The 17,615-nt window shown below is 26.2% G+C and overlaps 1 protein-coding gene across 1 annotated transcript; it reads right to left on the reverse strand.

Moving 5' to 3' along the window:
- Nucleotides 1-1,156: 1,156 nt before the first annotated feature.
- Nucleotides 1,157-1,618, reverse strand: J3458_021496 (uncharacterized protein; the record flags this gene model as incomplete). The annotated part of the gene is made up of 1 exon (XM_066122646.1): nt 1,157-1,618. The coding sequence occupies one exon, from the start codon at nt 1,616-1,618 to the stop codon at nt 1,157-1,159; it is 462 nt and encodes a 153-aa protein (XP_065972404.1).
- Between the last annotated feature and the right edge of the window lie 15,997 nt (nt 1,619-17,615).

The following is a 17,615-nucleotide window of genomic DNA, read 5'->3' on the forward strand; positions in this document are numbered from 1 at the left end:
CGCTGGGCGCGTGATTATGTTTAGCACATTCGATGTCTGGTCGATGGCTCAAGACCCATGTACTACCATCTAGCGATTGCTTGGCTAGAACTGAAAACTTGCAGCCAGTTCTTCGGCTCGAAGTGCGTCGCACTCGATCAGTAGAAGGGCTTGGAGGAGGTTTATTCCTATCACAAGCGAATATTACTCTGACTCTGCCATTTGGTGTCTTGAGGGATTTCCCTGTTGTAAATGCGTACCCTCGAGGTTTCGCCCAAGAATTGATAGCATCAAGTAAGGACTCGCGTGATTCATATGTGCCTTCGGGTGGAAGAACGTCGTCAGGGAATGCTGCCTGATCCATGTTTCATCAATCTGATTGGCGCTGCAATGTGCAGTGGCTGCAGGAACATGCTGGGGCACAGGTTCTGTCCCAGCGCTAGAGGAGTGCTGACATAATTTGGGCACCTGGGTGCGCTAGTCTATTTGGGCACCCGGGTGCCCATGTATCAGTCGCCAGTGGTCCTGGTGCTGCGCCAATTCACGCGATTACGGCTAAGCGGGCAACGTCGACTAAACGATTACTGAGTCCTGACAAGTCCGCGCGCTATCAACTGCAACCGCTGTCCCTGCTACACGATGACTTTGGCAGATGATTTGTCTGTGCCTTTCAAACATGAAGGCCAGGACCTGATCGATGAAATCACCAGCAATTTGGGTAAAGGGAACGGAGAAACGGAGGCTGTAGATAACTTCACTCGTCGTATTCTGAACATGGTAACTGTCCTTAGGCTCCGGCCGTGCTTCGCCACGCTAACATGCGTTTCTAGATAATCGCCTAGACGGACGACCCCGCCGAGGTTTTGGTGGCTCTTCAGAAGCGCGGCATCAAACCCATACAACCACGACGGAGGCCTGGCGTTATCTACAGTAAGACATCTAAAGGAGAGGTTACTAGACCAAACGAAATAGTCATTATTTGTCCAGTCTCCGCAGAGCCTGTAGATATTTGGTTATTAAAACACGGGGAGCCGGAAGAGGCTTATACAGGATTTCGTCAAACACACAATTGCTATGTAGTACTTCTAAACGTTCACTATCGCGTTTAACTAGGTAAACGTGCATACCACCTTATAGTACTTCCTATTAAAGACAAGTAAAGACAGTCAAATAAATTTTATGTATTTCCCATGTGGCTACTGCTTGCCTCAGGTATGTGGAGACTCTCAATGAACTTCATAAACTCTGCGTCATTAAAAAGTGACAAATTGTTCCCCGCTGGGTCATCGTTTTCGTGTCCATTCATGGGATTTAAATCGTTCTGTCTGGTGTTTGACTTCCCAAGTGCATTCTCCATAATGTTGGCGAATTCTTCGTCGCTCATGAATGACAAGGTTTGCCCAGCCGGTTCATCGTTATCATGATCGCACATTGGGTTTGGTGACGCCGGGAAGTTGAGACCACAGCCTTCAAGCTGACTTGTAAAGTCTTGTGAGCCATGACGAGAATCTGTAAATGCAGAAATATCTTCGGCTGAGGCTTGTGGACTCTGTATTGACTGGTTGTCGCTGATAGATACTTCGTCTTCGTCTGAGCTTGCTTCTTTAATATCGGAGTCGTTTGGCTGCATTATAGTCATTTCGTCACAAGTTTCCGTAGGGTGAGCCGCTTTCGTTCCCGCTGAGGAGGCGTTATTCTAAATAGTAGTTGATTCTTCTTCCGCGTTGGAGATGTTATTCGTGTATAATCGCATCGCTTTCTTGTTTAGTATAGCATTAACTACCAAGTATAGAACGTTAATGTTGATGACGTTACTAGCTATTAGATTGAACGTTCCAATTAGTATTAAAGAAACTTTCTCCTTCTCTGATAGACCTTTAAAGGCACTGGCATTAATATTGGCACTCCTGCGAGTGAACCCGGCTAATCCTGGCGCATGATTGACGATGAACTTTTTAGATTTATCCGGCAAGAGCCCTTCTGCCAATTTGTTTACCCTCGCTTCAATACTTGTTGCGATGTCTGCATAACTAAATTCGGTGAAGAATTTTCGCGAAACTATTGCTAACCCGGCATATTGTGGCTCTTTACAGATGGAATCGTATTGCGTGCTATTAGCATCATAATACCAATCGTAAAAAGCGATAGGATTGAAGCCGAGTAATTCGTAGGCTTTAATTGATCTGAATTTTTCTAGAGACCGCCGGAGTCTTATGTTAATGATGGCTGTCTTTGCATTAAGGAAAAAGTCTTTCGGTTCGTTATTTGCCAGCTTGCGAAGTGCGTCTTTAGCGTAGGTCGTGGTAACTTTGTCTTATATTAGTAATCTTCGGTAGAACCTAGTCCACAGAAAAAGTTACCTGCGAAGAGCGTAAGTATTATAGTTACTACATTACCATAATAGGGAGTAAGTCTGGAAATGAGTATTACAAGTCGGTTGGTTCTCCTTCCCTAAGAAAAGGCGCCATTGTTACTTCTCTTTCGTTCTATAGCTAAGTAGTGATGCGGAAAGCCGGAAAAAATGTTAGCGATGTTAGAAACCGTACCCGCTGCTAATTTGCTATTAGTGTTATATGTATCGGTCTAAGCAAAGAGTCTTTTTGCCTTGATTTTCTCTGTCTTACACTTCTTCTAGTGAGCAATAAAAGACTTAGTGGTACCATCCACTAATAGAGCTTTAATATCCTTAATTAACTGCTTGGCTTGTTAGTCTAGGATGGTATTTAAGCTAGTAAAAAATGTCTTTACAGTGGATGTAATATAATACTCCGTTGTTTCGTACTTTCTCTTGTCTTTGCGCGGAATTTTGCTGCTCGTTTTTAAAGCTGCAGATAAAGGTGATCTTGACCGACGTTTGCGATCAATTTTGCTGGGTCTCTAGCGGATCCATCTACCGGGCTTAAAGAGTTTGTCTTAACTGTTGATGTTAAGTGCCTGATTGAGGATGTTCACGTCGGCCGCGGTGGTGATTGCTGAATGGCTCCTTATAAAAGTAGTATCGTGTTCGTTCACTACTTGATTGCGGACTATTTCTTTGACTGTATAGCGGCATTCACTACACATGATGTCGTGGCATATTGTGATAATCTAGTCGTCGCTATCGTGACTTTCATTGAACCGGAATGTTTTTAAGGCATTTTTGCGTAGGACCTCTTGATAGGAAGACGACATTATGTCGATTAGCACTTCTCAGATGAAAAGGAGAGGTAAGGAGTTTAGAGCATAACCTCGCTGAACCGTACTTTTACGTGCCGCGTGTAGTTGCTCACCTGATAGCTTGAGATGTATATTGTGGCCACCTCCTAGGCCGGCTGAGGAGGGGTGCGATTTGGGTCCGAATTGTTGATTTCGGACCCAAATCGCACCCCTCCTGTTAAAATTTACTTCGGCGGTCTGGCACATTACACCCGAGAACAGGGGAATCTCATTTCGGAAGACCAGACATGAGGAGTTCATAGACCATGATAAGTGTTCCTTGATGGGCACTTTGTTGGAGCCTCCAATGTCGGCTTGTCCTTACCAGTACGACTGTTGCGAGCGGTAAGATTGCCCTTCATGTCAGTTACCTGCTGATTTTTCAGAACTTCCCTCTATGATGCTCCAGATGACACAAATGTTGTGATGTGACTCTATGTGCCAATGTAAGTGATTCATCGTTTAATTTTTATATTATTGGTTGACTGCCACTAATGTTCCCATGTAGCATGTTGCAATTTCTGCTCGTTTCATTCGCCAGAGGCACTGCGTTATTTCGTGGCTGATAAGCTTGCTTGGATCATCCATCATCTCCTCTAGCTATCGCACGAATGGGTGAAACCTCCCCCAAGTCAGGAAGTTAACCAAGTCCGAAATGGTACCACGAGAGAGTTAAGTAGGAGTTACCAGGGAAATATACGGGATACGTGGGAATTTATATCTAACCCTAGTAGAAGAGGATAACTAAATATTAAAGTCTCTTAAGAAAAACTACTTAAAACGAGGCTATTAGGCTGTCACTACAGAAATGTTGGTTAGTTGGATGCCTCCCACCTTTAATATTATGCACAAAGAAGAACATGCAGCCGAAACCGGTTATTCCTTGAATTCAAATCACAGCTCAATTACCCGTTGCCTTTGAATGTGTTAAAATATCTGGAGAAGATTGTGCGCTCTTTCTTGACAGCTATTCAGGGTTAACAAATCCAGCTACTGTGGCATAATACCCGCATAGATACATGTCCCAGCACACATATCAATAATCTCATTTGCAGGTTCCTTGCGACCATATACATATTTACTTGATAACAGTTCTCCCTTAGTGGCTAATTTTACAGCGGACGAAATAAGAGCTATGTAACAGAGGTATTTTTTTCTCCAGGACTCCTACAACGATCGACTGTCGCTTCTAGTGATAGAGGATCTAGCGAACACAAACAAACCCATTCCATGTTTAGGGTATTATGAGAATCCGCTTTATTGGTCGCTATGAGAAAAATTGCCGAATCCTTGCACTGTTGGCGCATTACTGGAAGTTTGTCGGAGTTAATACTTTGCGAATAATTTCATTTCTAAAGCGATTGCACTAGCACCCAAGTAATATTGATACAATGATAACTTTAAAACTAACATTCCAATAAGACTCAATGGGGAATATCAGTCTGGAGAATGATTGCACAGATCTCACTGCAATCTGGCGTTTGTCCTTTATTCTCTAATCCCATCCTCCTAGCTGTGGTGCTTAAATCCAAGCTCTTATGGCTACCATGGATGCGACAGATTGGGATCGATAACTCCCAATGCAATGGGGAAGCCTAATGGCAGGGTAGCTGGTTAGTAGGCGAGTGTCTGATTGCTACTGATGTCAAAAATGGCAAGACTCTTCGTTGGAGCTCCAAAACAGTGGAGGAGAGGCCAAACATGGTGTAGCAAATAGTATGTGTTGCAATATTCACAACTTAATATCACGTGTAACGTCATGTGTTGACCCGTAATAGGGGGAAGCACCATGTATAGATATCGAGACTATAAACGCTCCCCCTTTTCCTTTCCACTTTTTAACAGAGATGGACTTGAATTGACTTATTAATACCCCGTTGCAGTACTGCATCACTTTTCCCTTTAACGAACTAATAGTATGCGATAACAAAATCTCTGTATTTATTTACTGTCTCCTTTAATTTACTAGCTTATAGACTGTTAATTATAGGCGTATATAAATGCTAGACTATATAGTATAATACCTATTATTAAAGTGAAATAATTCTTAATGAATTTTTCGCCTTTATATATTAATTTAAGCACTCTATTAAATATTATTATATAAAGCTATATATAAGACTATTACGTATATTATCTTATAAGAAAGATTAGTTTTTTCTTCTTATATTACCTAGTTATAAAATCTCTTTTACTTTTTATTTAAGATCTCTTTTATTTTCTTTAACCCTAATCTATTACTTATTAAAGTTCCCTTTATTCTTTTTTTTTTCTTTAAAGTTCTCTTAAAGACTATAAAAATTACCGCTAATATATAAGATAAAGTATAGTATTTACCTTTATTATTATACTATTTATTATATAAAAGTATATTAATATAACGAAGAAGTTAATTATATATAAAACGTTCTATTAAGATTTAAATTTAAACTATACTTTACTTATAAAGATATTTTATATAATAATTAAGTAATTAAAGAATTTACGCTTATTTTAAGTTAAGTTACTTATATCTTTATAATAAGCGATAATAATCTTAATTTCTTTACCGTTAAAGCTATAACTAAAATATTTATAAAAGACTATTATACGAGCTTTACTTAATTTAACTTTAAGTAAGAAGTTAAAAAAATATTAAGAGATCTCTAGCTATTATAAATTAATCTTTACTATTAGACCTAGAATAATATTACCGGAAAATATAATAATAACGCGTGAATAAATTATTTTATGAATTTTATAATAGAGATTACACGTAAAATAACCTAAAGGTATTACAGCCACAGACAATTTCCTACTATTATAGTTAGAGTATTAACTATAGTATAGTTTTATAGTTTTATAGTTTTTATAGTTTTAAATATAAAAAATTATATTAAATCTAATAAAATACTTATAGAATTATAAGTTTTATAAATAATTAATATAAATTTTATATTATAAGCTAATATTAAAAAAATAGGTTCTTATATACTATTATAAGCTTAAAACTTTAAAAACTATATTTTATAGTTTTTATAGTATAATATAATATAATATATTTTTAAAAAATTATATAATTTAGTTTTTAAGCTTATAATAAGCTAAAAAAACCTACTTTTTTATATAAGCTAATTAATTATACTATTAATTATTTTATGTATTTATTATTATAATTTAAGTATTTTATTAGATTTATTATTAATTATTTAAGCTTTTTAAAAAAATAAAAATATAGCTTTCTTATTAATACTCTAATTATAGTCTATAATAATTATATTATAGCTTCTTTTTATACTAGTATAAGGGTCCCTTATTATTATTATCTCCTCTAGCTAATACACGTATTACTAAGACCTCTTCTAAGTTAGAAAGTTAACCGAGTCTAAAATAGTATAAGGAAAGTGTTAAGTAGGGGTTATTAAGGAAATATACGAGATACGTAGAACCTTATATTTAACCCTAGAATTAGAGAATAATTAATTATTAAAGACCTTTTAAGTAAACTACTATATAGTAGCATTTATACTTACAAGTTAAAGGAAGTTAAATAGTGCATTTAATTATAGCTACGTTATTAATATAAGAGGATAGGTATACGTATAAGTCTTTAATTTAATAAGTTTTACCTTTATAATTAAGTTTATAAGATCTTTTACTAATATTTTATTAAGTTATTTAATTAGCTTTATATAAGCTTATATTATATAATTAAATTATTTAAGTTATTTAATTACTTATTTACACTTATAATAAACTATAGCTTATAATACGTGTAATTAAAACTATAAGTATTTTAAAAGTATTTAATTACTTTATTTAAATTAATTTATTACTTATTTAAGAACCTTATTAGCCTTAAGAAGTAAGTTATAAGAATTAAAAAGTAACTAGATTATAATATTATATATAAAGTTACTAGTATATATATATATTACATTTAAGCTAATAAAAATAATAGTTTTACTCGGGTAATATTTCTATTAAGAAAGAATTATTTAATCTCTTATAAAAGGCACTTTTTAACTATTATAAGAATAAATTTAAATAAGTATAAAGGCCTAATAATATCTACGTTTAGAAGAATATAAAAGGACTATAATTACAATAAAATAAACTAAAACTAAGAAAGAAATTATAAGTAAATTATAAAGATAATCTAAACTATTTAATTAAGTAAAGAGAAATTATAATAAGACGAAAATTACTATAATTAAGCTAGAATTAAAGAGTTATTTTAATAGTCTTTAATTAAAATAAAAATATACTTACCCTTTAAATATTAGTAGACTTATAATTAAAAAGAAGACTCTCGTTAAAATAGCTTAAATTAATTAAAAAAGAACTAAAAAGGGAAAGAATTAATTAATTAATTAAAAGAATATAATATTTCTTATAGTATCCCTAATAATTATAATCTTATAGCTAATTATAAGAAATAGCGCTATAATATTCGTTATTTTAATTTATAGAATTATCTTTATAATAGAATTATTTTTAAAAGAGATATAAAAGGTTATTCTTAAGTTAAGTAAACTAATATAAATATTTCTTAAATATAATTAATTAAATAGTTAAAAAGAATTTAAAAGAAAAGATTTTATTAATTTATTTATTATTAATTAATAAGAAGTTATTAAAAAGAACTTATATTCTTATTAATAATACCTTTTTTAAGAATTTAACTTAAAGAAAAAAAAGCTTATAGCTAAAAAGTTAAACGTTTTAAGATTAATAAATTTTATTATAACTTATAATAAGAACTTATTTAAAGTTATAAGCTAATAAAACCTTATTTTATTTATTAATATAAGCTTTAACTTTAAGAGATTTATTAAAATTCTTAAAGAAGCTTTAAGTAAATAAGAAATTTTAATTATATTCTAAAAAGCCTTTAAAGTTAAACCCTTTAATAAGAAAAATATCTTTAACTTCTTAAAGAAATTTAAGAAGAAGATAATTACCTTAATTATTTTAAAGAAAAAGTAAATAAAAATATTAAAACGTAATATTACTTCTCTTAAAAAAACGCGCGTTAAAACTCTTATAATTACTAATAATTAAAATAAAGCTAAGAAGAAACTTCTTTTATAGTATAATATAATTAATTAAAATTAAATAAAAACTATAATAAATAAGCTAAAAAGTCTTAATACCTAGTATTTAAAAGAGATTTTTAAGACTTTTTACTAGCTATACCTTTATTAAAGCTTATAAAGTAAAGCTAAATCTTTTACGTAAATAAAATTTATCTTTTAATTAAATACCTTATATAAAGCTTTACTTAATTATTTAATTATAAGCTTTATAAATAAGAAAGAGTATTTATAAAGTAAAATTATTTTAAAGAAGTATATTATACTTTAAAGTAAGTTAAATAAGTATATATAAGCTAGGCTTAAGCTTATAAATTATAACTTAATTATACTAGAATTAAGGTACTTACTTTAAAACTAAAAGTATACTTTAAAGATTATTTATAAACTAATAAAAGGTATTCTTAAAAGTAACTTAAATAATTATAAGAAGTAAAGCTTATATTAAAATAAATCTATAATTAAAGAAGTAAATAGAAATTAAAGAGAGAGTAAGAAACCTAGCTTTATTATTAATTCTTCTTTTAATTAAATAAATAAAATTATAAAGTAACTTAAAGAGATAAAAATCGCGTTAATTAAGTAAGCTAAAAGGTAAATTAACCTAAGAGAATAACTTAAGTAACGTTAAAAGAACTTACCTTAAGAAAGTAATAAGCTTAATTAAAGTAATTAAAAATTAATTTAATTTAATTATATTTAATTTAAGAATAAAGGATTAAATAATAATAATATTAATAGTTACTTTAAAATTAATTACATTTATATAAAAGAACGTTAAAAGATTTAATATTATTATTATAATAATATAGGATATTTCTTTAAGAAATACCCTTACTTAAAGTATAATTAAATGCTTAGCTTTACCTAATATAATGTAAACGCGCGTATTCTTATAATTAATATTAAAGTATAAAAATATATTATACTATTATAACTTTTATTCTAGTTTTTTACTATTAAAAGCTACGTAAAAAGGCTTATTATACTTTAAGTTAAATTATTTTTAAATATATACGTTTATATATACTTAAATTAAGTAAAACGCTTTAAAGATACTTTATTAAAGAAATAAAATATATTATAAGAAGAGACTAAAATACTATAAAAGAAGTTAAAGTAAATTAATATATTTAAGTAAATACTAGAAAAGAGTAATTCTTATAATTTACCTTTAATTAAACCCTTATTTACTATAATAATTATAATATTTAAAATATATATAATAAAAAGCGCTTAAGCTTATAATTTTAAATTTAAAGTTAATCTTTTAATAAATATAAACGCGTATAAGTAAGTAAAGCTTAAAGATAATTAAAATAATATTAAGAATAAAAATAAAAAGAGTAAGATTATAGCTTAAAATAATAAAGCTAGGCTAAAAATAATTAAACTTATTAAAGATAAAGCTAATAGGTAAGTATAAATAATATAATTAAATAAAAATCGTTTAATTAAGAGAATTATAATATAATTATATAAAGAAACGCTTTTTAAGAAAATTAACGTTTTACTAAAAGACTTATATTAGTTACTTTTAAGTCTTATAACTTTAATAAGAAATAAAATTAACGATTATACTAATAATATTAATAACGTTAGGTAATATAATAGAAAATTAATAACCCTTTTAAAGAAACCTATTAAATTTATAAATAAAAATACTTTAAAATTAAATTAAGTAATTCTAATATTTAATATAATATTAATTATAAAGAATTATATTAAAAATAATTAAAACGTAATAAGAATCTTAAATAAAGAAAATAATATACTTTTAATAAGCGTAAACGCGAAACTTTAAGAGCTACTTATAGAAAGGCTTTAAGGTATATTTAAATTAATTAATCGTTAAATTAACTTTTAGGTAAACTTAATTTTATAGCTTAAAGGGATTTCTAGGTATACGTAGAAGTTACTATACCTATAAGTGTAACTTAATTATAAGAGAGTACCTCTAATATATATTTTAGTAAATAATAGCTTATAGAGAAATATTATTAGTATAAAGTTTACTCTTTAAGTAGGTTTAAAGATATATACGCTTATAAAAAATATATTTATAACCTTATTCTTTAATAAAATTATATATATATATAAGAAGATAAGAATTTACCTTTATCTTAGAAATATATAAACTTTAATTCGTTTATATATAGCGTTAAATATTATTTATATTTTATTAATTTTAAGTATACTATTTATAAGACTCGCTTAGATATTATTTAATTATAATAAAGAGAGTAAACAGTTACTTATTTAATGTAAATTTAATACTATACGTATTATATCTTAAGTAATAGAATTAATTATATAAAAAGTACTAAATATAATTAATAAAATATAGCTAAAAACTTACTTACTTATAATAGAAACACTAAAATTTTTTAAACTATTTAATTCTAGTAACTAAAAGACATTAAAAAGATAAGAGAATACGTAAGTAAAAAACTATTATTTACCTAGTATTAAAGTGTTAAATAAGATTAAACGTAATTAAATATTATATACGTTACGTTAAACATAGAAAATATATAATAAAATACTAGCTTTATTTAATTTAAGTAAGTTAAACACGTTAAGATAAGTGCTAAATAGTAATTAAATAGCTATAATATAGGCTAAAATAGACCTAATAGTAGCTAAATACACTAAAAATAAGCTAACTTACTAGGCCTTTAATAGCTAGAATAAACTTAAAATACATGAAAAAGGGTTTATATTAATTAGTTTATAAGCGATTAATACTATTATAAGAATTATAAATAATAAGGTAAACTTATTCTTAAGTTTAAGACTTTATAAAAGTAAGGTTAAACTATTAAATATATCTTATAGTTTTATACACGTAAATATATAAGTTAATTATTATAATTATAACCTAATATTATTAAAATCTTAATTAATAACTTAATTAAAAAGACTAAGAAAATAAAAATTTATAGTAAAAGAAATAATATAATAATACTAAAGAAGGTATTAAAGAAAAGAGAAGAGAGAGCTATTTACGTGTCTTTAGCCTTTAATAAAGAATTTAATACTTATAATAAGTTTTATAAGCTATTAAGAGAAGAACCTAAAGAAGAGTTTATTTTTTTATTTATTAAGAAAGAGAAGAAAATACTAGCTTTAATAGTTAAGAAAGTATACTAAAAATAAAGTAAGTAAATAAAGGTAATAATAAAAAAGCTCTAAAAGGCGTAAGTAATTAATCTCTAGGTAAATATTATATATAAGAGAAAATCTAATAAAGTATAATTAAAAGATAATATTCTATTAAATAAGTTAACCTTAAAAGGTAATTATAACTAAAAAACTAAGAAATAAAAATAAGTTAAAGACTAGGGTTAAAAAGATAATAAGTACTTAAAATATATTATAAGAAGGTTCTTTAAATAATTAAGGGGATTTAAAGTAAGCTAAAAGATATTTAATTAAGTGCTTAAAGGGAAGATTACTCTCGCTCTCGCACCGCGACGCTAGCTTAAGATCGCCTTTAAAACGAAAAATAACCTAAGATTTGAATTTCTTACACTTAATTACCCCTTATTATAATACTATATTAAAGCTATAATAGGAGTGGTATAGAGAATATAATACTAATAGTAATAAATAAAGGAGAAAGAGAGCTTATATAAAGTTGCTATTACCTAAACGTAAGTAAAGAATAGTTTATAAAATAAGTATTATATAACCTTAAGCTGAATATAATTTAAGATAAACTTAATAATAAAAAATACGCTATTTATAATAAACTAGCTAGTCTTATTCTAATAGCTTTATTAAAGCGTGTATAAAAACTATTTAAGAAGTATACCGCTTAAAAAGTAATATAATATTATATTAAAGCTATAGCTATTATTAATAATACCTTAATTATTAAAGCGTAACTTTATAATATAATTATAATTGTAATATAAAAAGCACTTTATAGTACTACCTAATAAAGAATCTAGGTAAGCGTTATAGCTAGCTTAGCTAAGGCGTAAACCTAAAAATCTTCTCTTTTAATTATTTTTAATTACTAGTATTATAAAATTATTATTAAAGGTACTATAATTATAAAAGTACTTTAAAACTAAACCGCTAAAGATATAATAAAGGCTATAAATTAAGCCTTAAAAAGTAATATAATAATAGCTACGTATAAGCTATTTAATAGAGATATAGTTATTATATTTTAAGACAATACCTTCTCCTTTAAGGAAAACATAAACTAGACTTAAGTTACCTTTAAGCTAAAAGTAATAATTTATACGAGAATTCTTAGTATTATAATAAAGGCCTTTCTTATTTAATATATTAAAAAAGAAGACCTTATAGCTAACCTTAATAAGGAAAATAACGTGAAAATTATACGCGCTATAATATACTACTCTTTAAGTAACGCTATAATATAAACGATTTTAATTTTAAGAGTTAAAGAGATAAAGTAAGCGAATAAGCTATACTAAACTAAACTTATATATAAGACTAAGATATTTAATATTAAACCCTATAATAAAACTCTTAATTTACGTTAATACTATAATTATTATAAGATAAGCTATATTATTAAATATTATAAGGTAATACTAAGGTATAGCTAATATACTATTATTTAATATAAAGATAAAGAAGAAAGCTACCCTATTATTATATTAAATACTAGAGAAAAGTGTATTCTTTACTTTAAGGCGTATTTAACTTAATTTTACCTTTACCTTATATTAAAGGAATACTAAGATAAAGTTAAAGAAGTATATATAAAACGCTTAATAAGGTTTACTAAGCTATATTATAATAATAAATACTACTTAAAACTAAGAGCTAAGAGTAACTTATTCTTAATAAAAGACTAACCTTTTATAAAAAAGAGAGGGTACTTATTAAAAAGCTATAACTATTATAACGCTATTAACTCCTAATCAGAGCATTAGAAGTAGTGTAGTTTTATAGTTTTGTAGTTTTCGTAGTTTCGAATATAAAAAATTATATTAAATCTAATAAAATACTTATAGAATTATAAGTTTTACGGATAACTAGTATAAACTCTATATTATAAGCTTATATCAAAAAAAGTGGGTCCTTATATATTATTATAAGCTTAAAACTTAAAAAACTACATTTTGTAGTTTTTATAGTGTAGTGTAGTGTAGTGTGTTTTTAGAAAATTACATAATCTAGTTTTTAAGCTTATAATAAGCTTTAAGGACCCACTTTTCTATGTGAGCTAATTGGTTAAAATATTAGCTAATTTATGTATTTATTATTATAATTCAAGTATTTTATTAGATTTATTATTAATTATTTAAGCTTTTTTGAAAATTGAAAATGTAGTTTTCTTGTTAATGCTCTGCTCCTAATTAAACGAAATACTATAGTATATTAATTACCTTTTAGCTAATACTCCTTTAATAAAAGTGCTAATTATAATTATTTAACTCTTTACCTAGTAATAATAAAAATTCTTTATTAGAATATTAATAAAAAGAATACACTTATATATATAGTATTATAGTATAGCTTTAATATTAACCTAATAGTAATATAAAAATAGGAAATAATAAGGTATAACTAGCCTTTTAACTTAAAACTTAATAAATATTACTTAATATACTATAAAGAAAGAAACGTTATATATATTAATAAAAGATATAGCCTTAACACGTAAAAGGCCTAAGAAGAAAAGAATTAAAGCTACGTAATACTTAAAGGTATTAATATTTTTTCACTTTATTTAAAGCTATTAAGCCTTAACTAGTAAATACTATTAATAGAATTAAAGATAATAAAGCTCTTAAATTAAAGTATCTTTATTAATAATTTTAATTAAAAATACCTATTATAAGACGCTTATAATAGAACATTTAATAGAGTAAAGAGACTTTTATAAATAATAGAGTAATAATAACTTACACTTATTATACTATATAAAGAATTTACCTAATAATATTATAGCTATAAGAATAGTATTATAAACCTAATATAAGCTATAAGAAGCCTTAAAGTAATATACTTAAGCGCGCTTAATATAATTAAATTTAATTATATTTTATAGTTAATTAGTATTAACCTTAAAGAGAAGAAGCTTATATTAAATACCTTACTATTAAGGTATATATAAAAGAAGATAAAAGATAATCTAATAGCTATAAAAGTATAATACTACTTTAGCTTAAAGATAACCTTAATATTAATTTAAAACTGCTAAGAGATTAATAAATATATAAATTAACTTATTAAGTAATTATAAGAAATCACTTAATTAATAGCCTTAAAGAAGAGAAAGGGTAAACTTAAAGGGGAATTCTAGTAAACTAGTTATATAATTAAGGTAATAGTAGTTACGTGTAAAGTAAAGAGAGCTTAGATTAAAAGATATATAAAGCTAAATTAATAACTTTATTATAAGATAAAGAAAGCTTAAACTTAAACTATAGTTAAAGAAAGAAAAAGTACGTAATAAAACGCTTTAAGAAAGGTATTATTAGCTAAAAGAGGCCTTTAAAAACTAAAAAGATAAGTGAGACTTTAAAGTTACACTCTCTTAAAGTAAGTTAACCTTTTATTATTATATTAAGGTAACCTAAATAATTCTATAAAGTAGTTAACTATAAAGTATATTAAAAAGGCTAATATTCTTACTAAGAAATTCTTTCTTAAGTTTATAGCTAACCTTAATATTATTTTAAACTTAATCTTCTTTTAGCTTAATATTATTTATATTTTAAAAGAAGATTATATTAATCTTATTAAAATAAAAATAGCCTTAATATTTATAGTAAGCTAAAAGGCCCCTAAAGATAACGAGATACTAGTAAGCCTTTTAAAGGCTTATAAGAGACCCCTTATTAAAGTAATTACTTATCTTTTTAATAGCTTACTTAAATACGCTTACTTTTTAGCTTAATTTTACACTATTAAAGTAATTATATTATAAAAGCTAGTAAAAAAGCTAAAGAACTATAAGTAAGTAGGTAATTAGAGATTAATATTACTTTTAAATGTAATAGGTAAAGTTATAAAGGCTATAATTATAAGAAGAATTACGTGGGTTATTAAGGTAAAGGTAATACTTTTAAACTTATAAATAAAAAATAAAAGGGATAGGTTTACTAAAACTACGCTTAAGATTATAATAAAAGTAATTAAAATAACTTAAAGCTAGCGTAGTATTACCTTACTCCTTTAATTAAATATTAATAGCGCCTTTAATATAATTAATTACCTTAAACTTATTTAAACGCTTTTAAAGGTAAGGCTTTCCTATTAAATAATCGCGTTTATTTAAGCTATAATTAAGTTAAGAATAAATTACTTATACTTTAATAAATAAATGTTTTAGGTTTATTAAATACTAATAAGTATCTTATAAGGTTTACTACTCTTATTAATACTATTTTTACTTTATATTACCTTGCTTTATAAGTAACTTTAAAAAGTATTAGATATTCTTGTTATAGGTTTTACTAATAATATAAGTATTTTAACCTTTAATAAAATACTAAATTAAACGTAATAACGCCTTAAGACCGCTTAAAATACATGCGTAAATTAAGTAATAAATACTAAAGTTCGCTTTAATCTAATAAAGAGTAAGCTTATATACTTTAATCGTATATAAACGTTAATAATAATATACGTTTACCTTAATAACGCGAAGATATTATTAATAACTATAAAAGTACGCTTTTTAAGCGTATAACTTAATTAAAAGCTTATTTAAAATAGATATTAAATAAAGATTAAGAATAAATTAACCTAATAATAGCTTACTCTTACCTCTCTTATAGCGTTTACCTAGAGATACTTTTATAAAGAAGTTAAATACCTATATAATTAAGTAATCTAGTCTATTATTACCTATAAAGTAAGCGTATATTATAAATTAATAAAGATATATAATAAGCTAAGAGGTATTACGTAATAACTTACTAGTAAATAATTAAAATGCCTTTAAGCTATTATTAAAGCGTTTAAAGCTATCTTAGTCTCTTAGCTTAAAGTGAAAGTAGCTATTCTACTATTAGACCTTTATTTAAATTATATAAAAAGGCGCTTTAAATAATAGCTTAAAGACTTAAAGATATTAAGCTAAATTTATATAGTATATATATTTATAATAAGAGTACTTAAATAAAAGCGTAGCTTATAAAGAAAATCTAATAAAGAAATTATATAATAGCTATAAACTTAAAGTTAAAGTAGTATTACGTAAAAAGCGTTATAAGTAAACTAGTAATATAAATTCTACTATTAGTATTATAAGGCTAAAAATTATTACCTATAAAGAAACGTTAAGGTAATAAAGAATATACCTTAACTTAAACTCGTTAAGTAAAGTAAAAGAATATACTTAAACCTACTAAAATACGAAATAATAACCCTAATATAGTTATATATTAGCTATATAGGTCTTAATAAATTCCTTTATAAGTAACGCGTTCTTAAAGTAAAGTCTCTCTTATATTAATACGAAATAAACGTAAAGAACGTATACTACGTTATTATTAAATACCTACTATATAATAATAGCTAACCGTAGAATTAGCCTAGGAATTATAAGGAATTCCACGAGGCTTTAAAGAACGCTAGCCTAATATAAACCTTAACTTAATAGCTATTAAATATAGGTAAGCTTCTCTATTATTATCTTATTACATTACTTGTAAAAAAATAGGCTATATAAGCTAGTAATAACGCTAAGAGTAAGCTAAAGCTAGACTTAAGCTAAGGTAATATTAAAGTTTAGTATATAAAAAACGATTAAATAAAAGGAATTTAATCTATTATAATAATAAACTATAGCTTAAAGCTAAACCTAGCTTAATAGTATAATAATAAAAGAATTTAATTAATAATATTAAGCTATATTATTCTCCTTTAAAGTATTTTCCCTCTTAAATAATAGATTTAAGCTTAAAGATAAGTAAATAGCGCTTTACTTATTACTTAATATCTTTATTAAATTACTTACGCTTAAATTATAATTCTTAAGTAAGTATTAATTTTAATAAGGCTATAAATAATAATATAAGAAAATAACGGGAAAAACGTACTAAAGATAAGCTAGTATTACTATTAAATATAATAGTTTTCTTTATAATAACTAATAATTACTATAAGAAATTATTTATCTTCTCTTAAATAGTACTTAAAGCTAATATTAACTTAATAACGCGCTTTATAGTAGCTAGTAACTCCTTTTAATTACTACTATTATAAGTAGCTAAAATTAAGCTAATAGTAGCCTTACCTTTAAGCTTATTATATAGTTTCTAAAGAATAGTTATATTAGCCTTTAATTAAGCTAAAAATTAAAACTAAATTAAAGCTGGAGTTAAGAGTATAATAAAGGTATACACTTAAGGCTTAAAAGTATTA

This window comes from Metarhizium acridum, assembly GCF_019434415.1.
Source record: "Metarhizium acridum strain ARSEF 324 chromosome Unknown scaffold_579, whole genome shotgun sequence".
In the NCBI taxonomy this organism is placed as follows: Eukaryota; Fungi; Ascomycota; class Sordariomycetes; order Hypocreales; family Clavicipitaceae; genus Metarhizium; species Metarhizium acridum.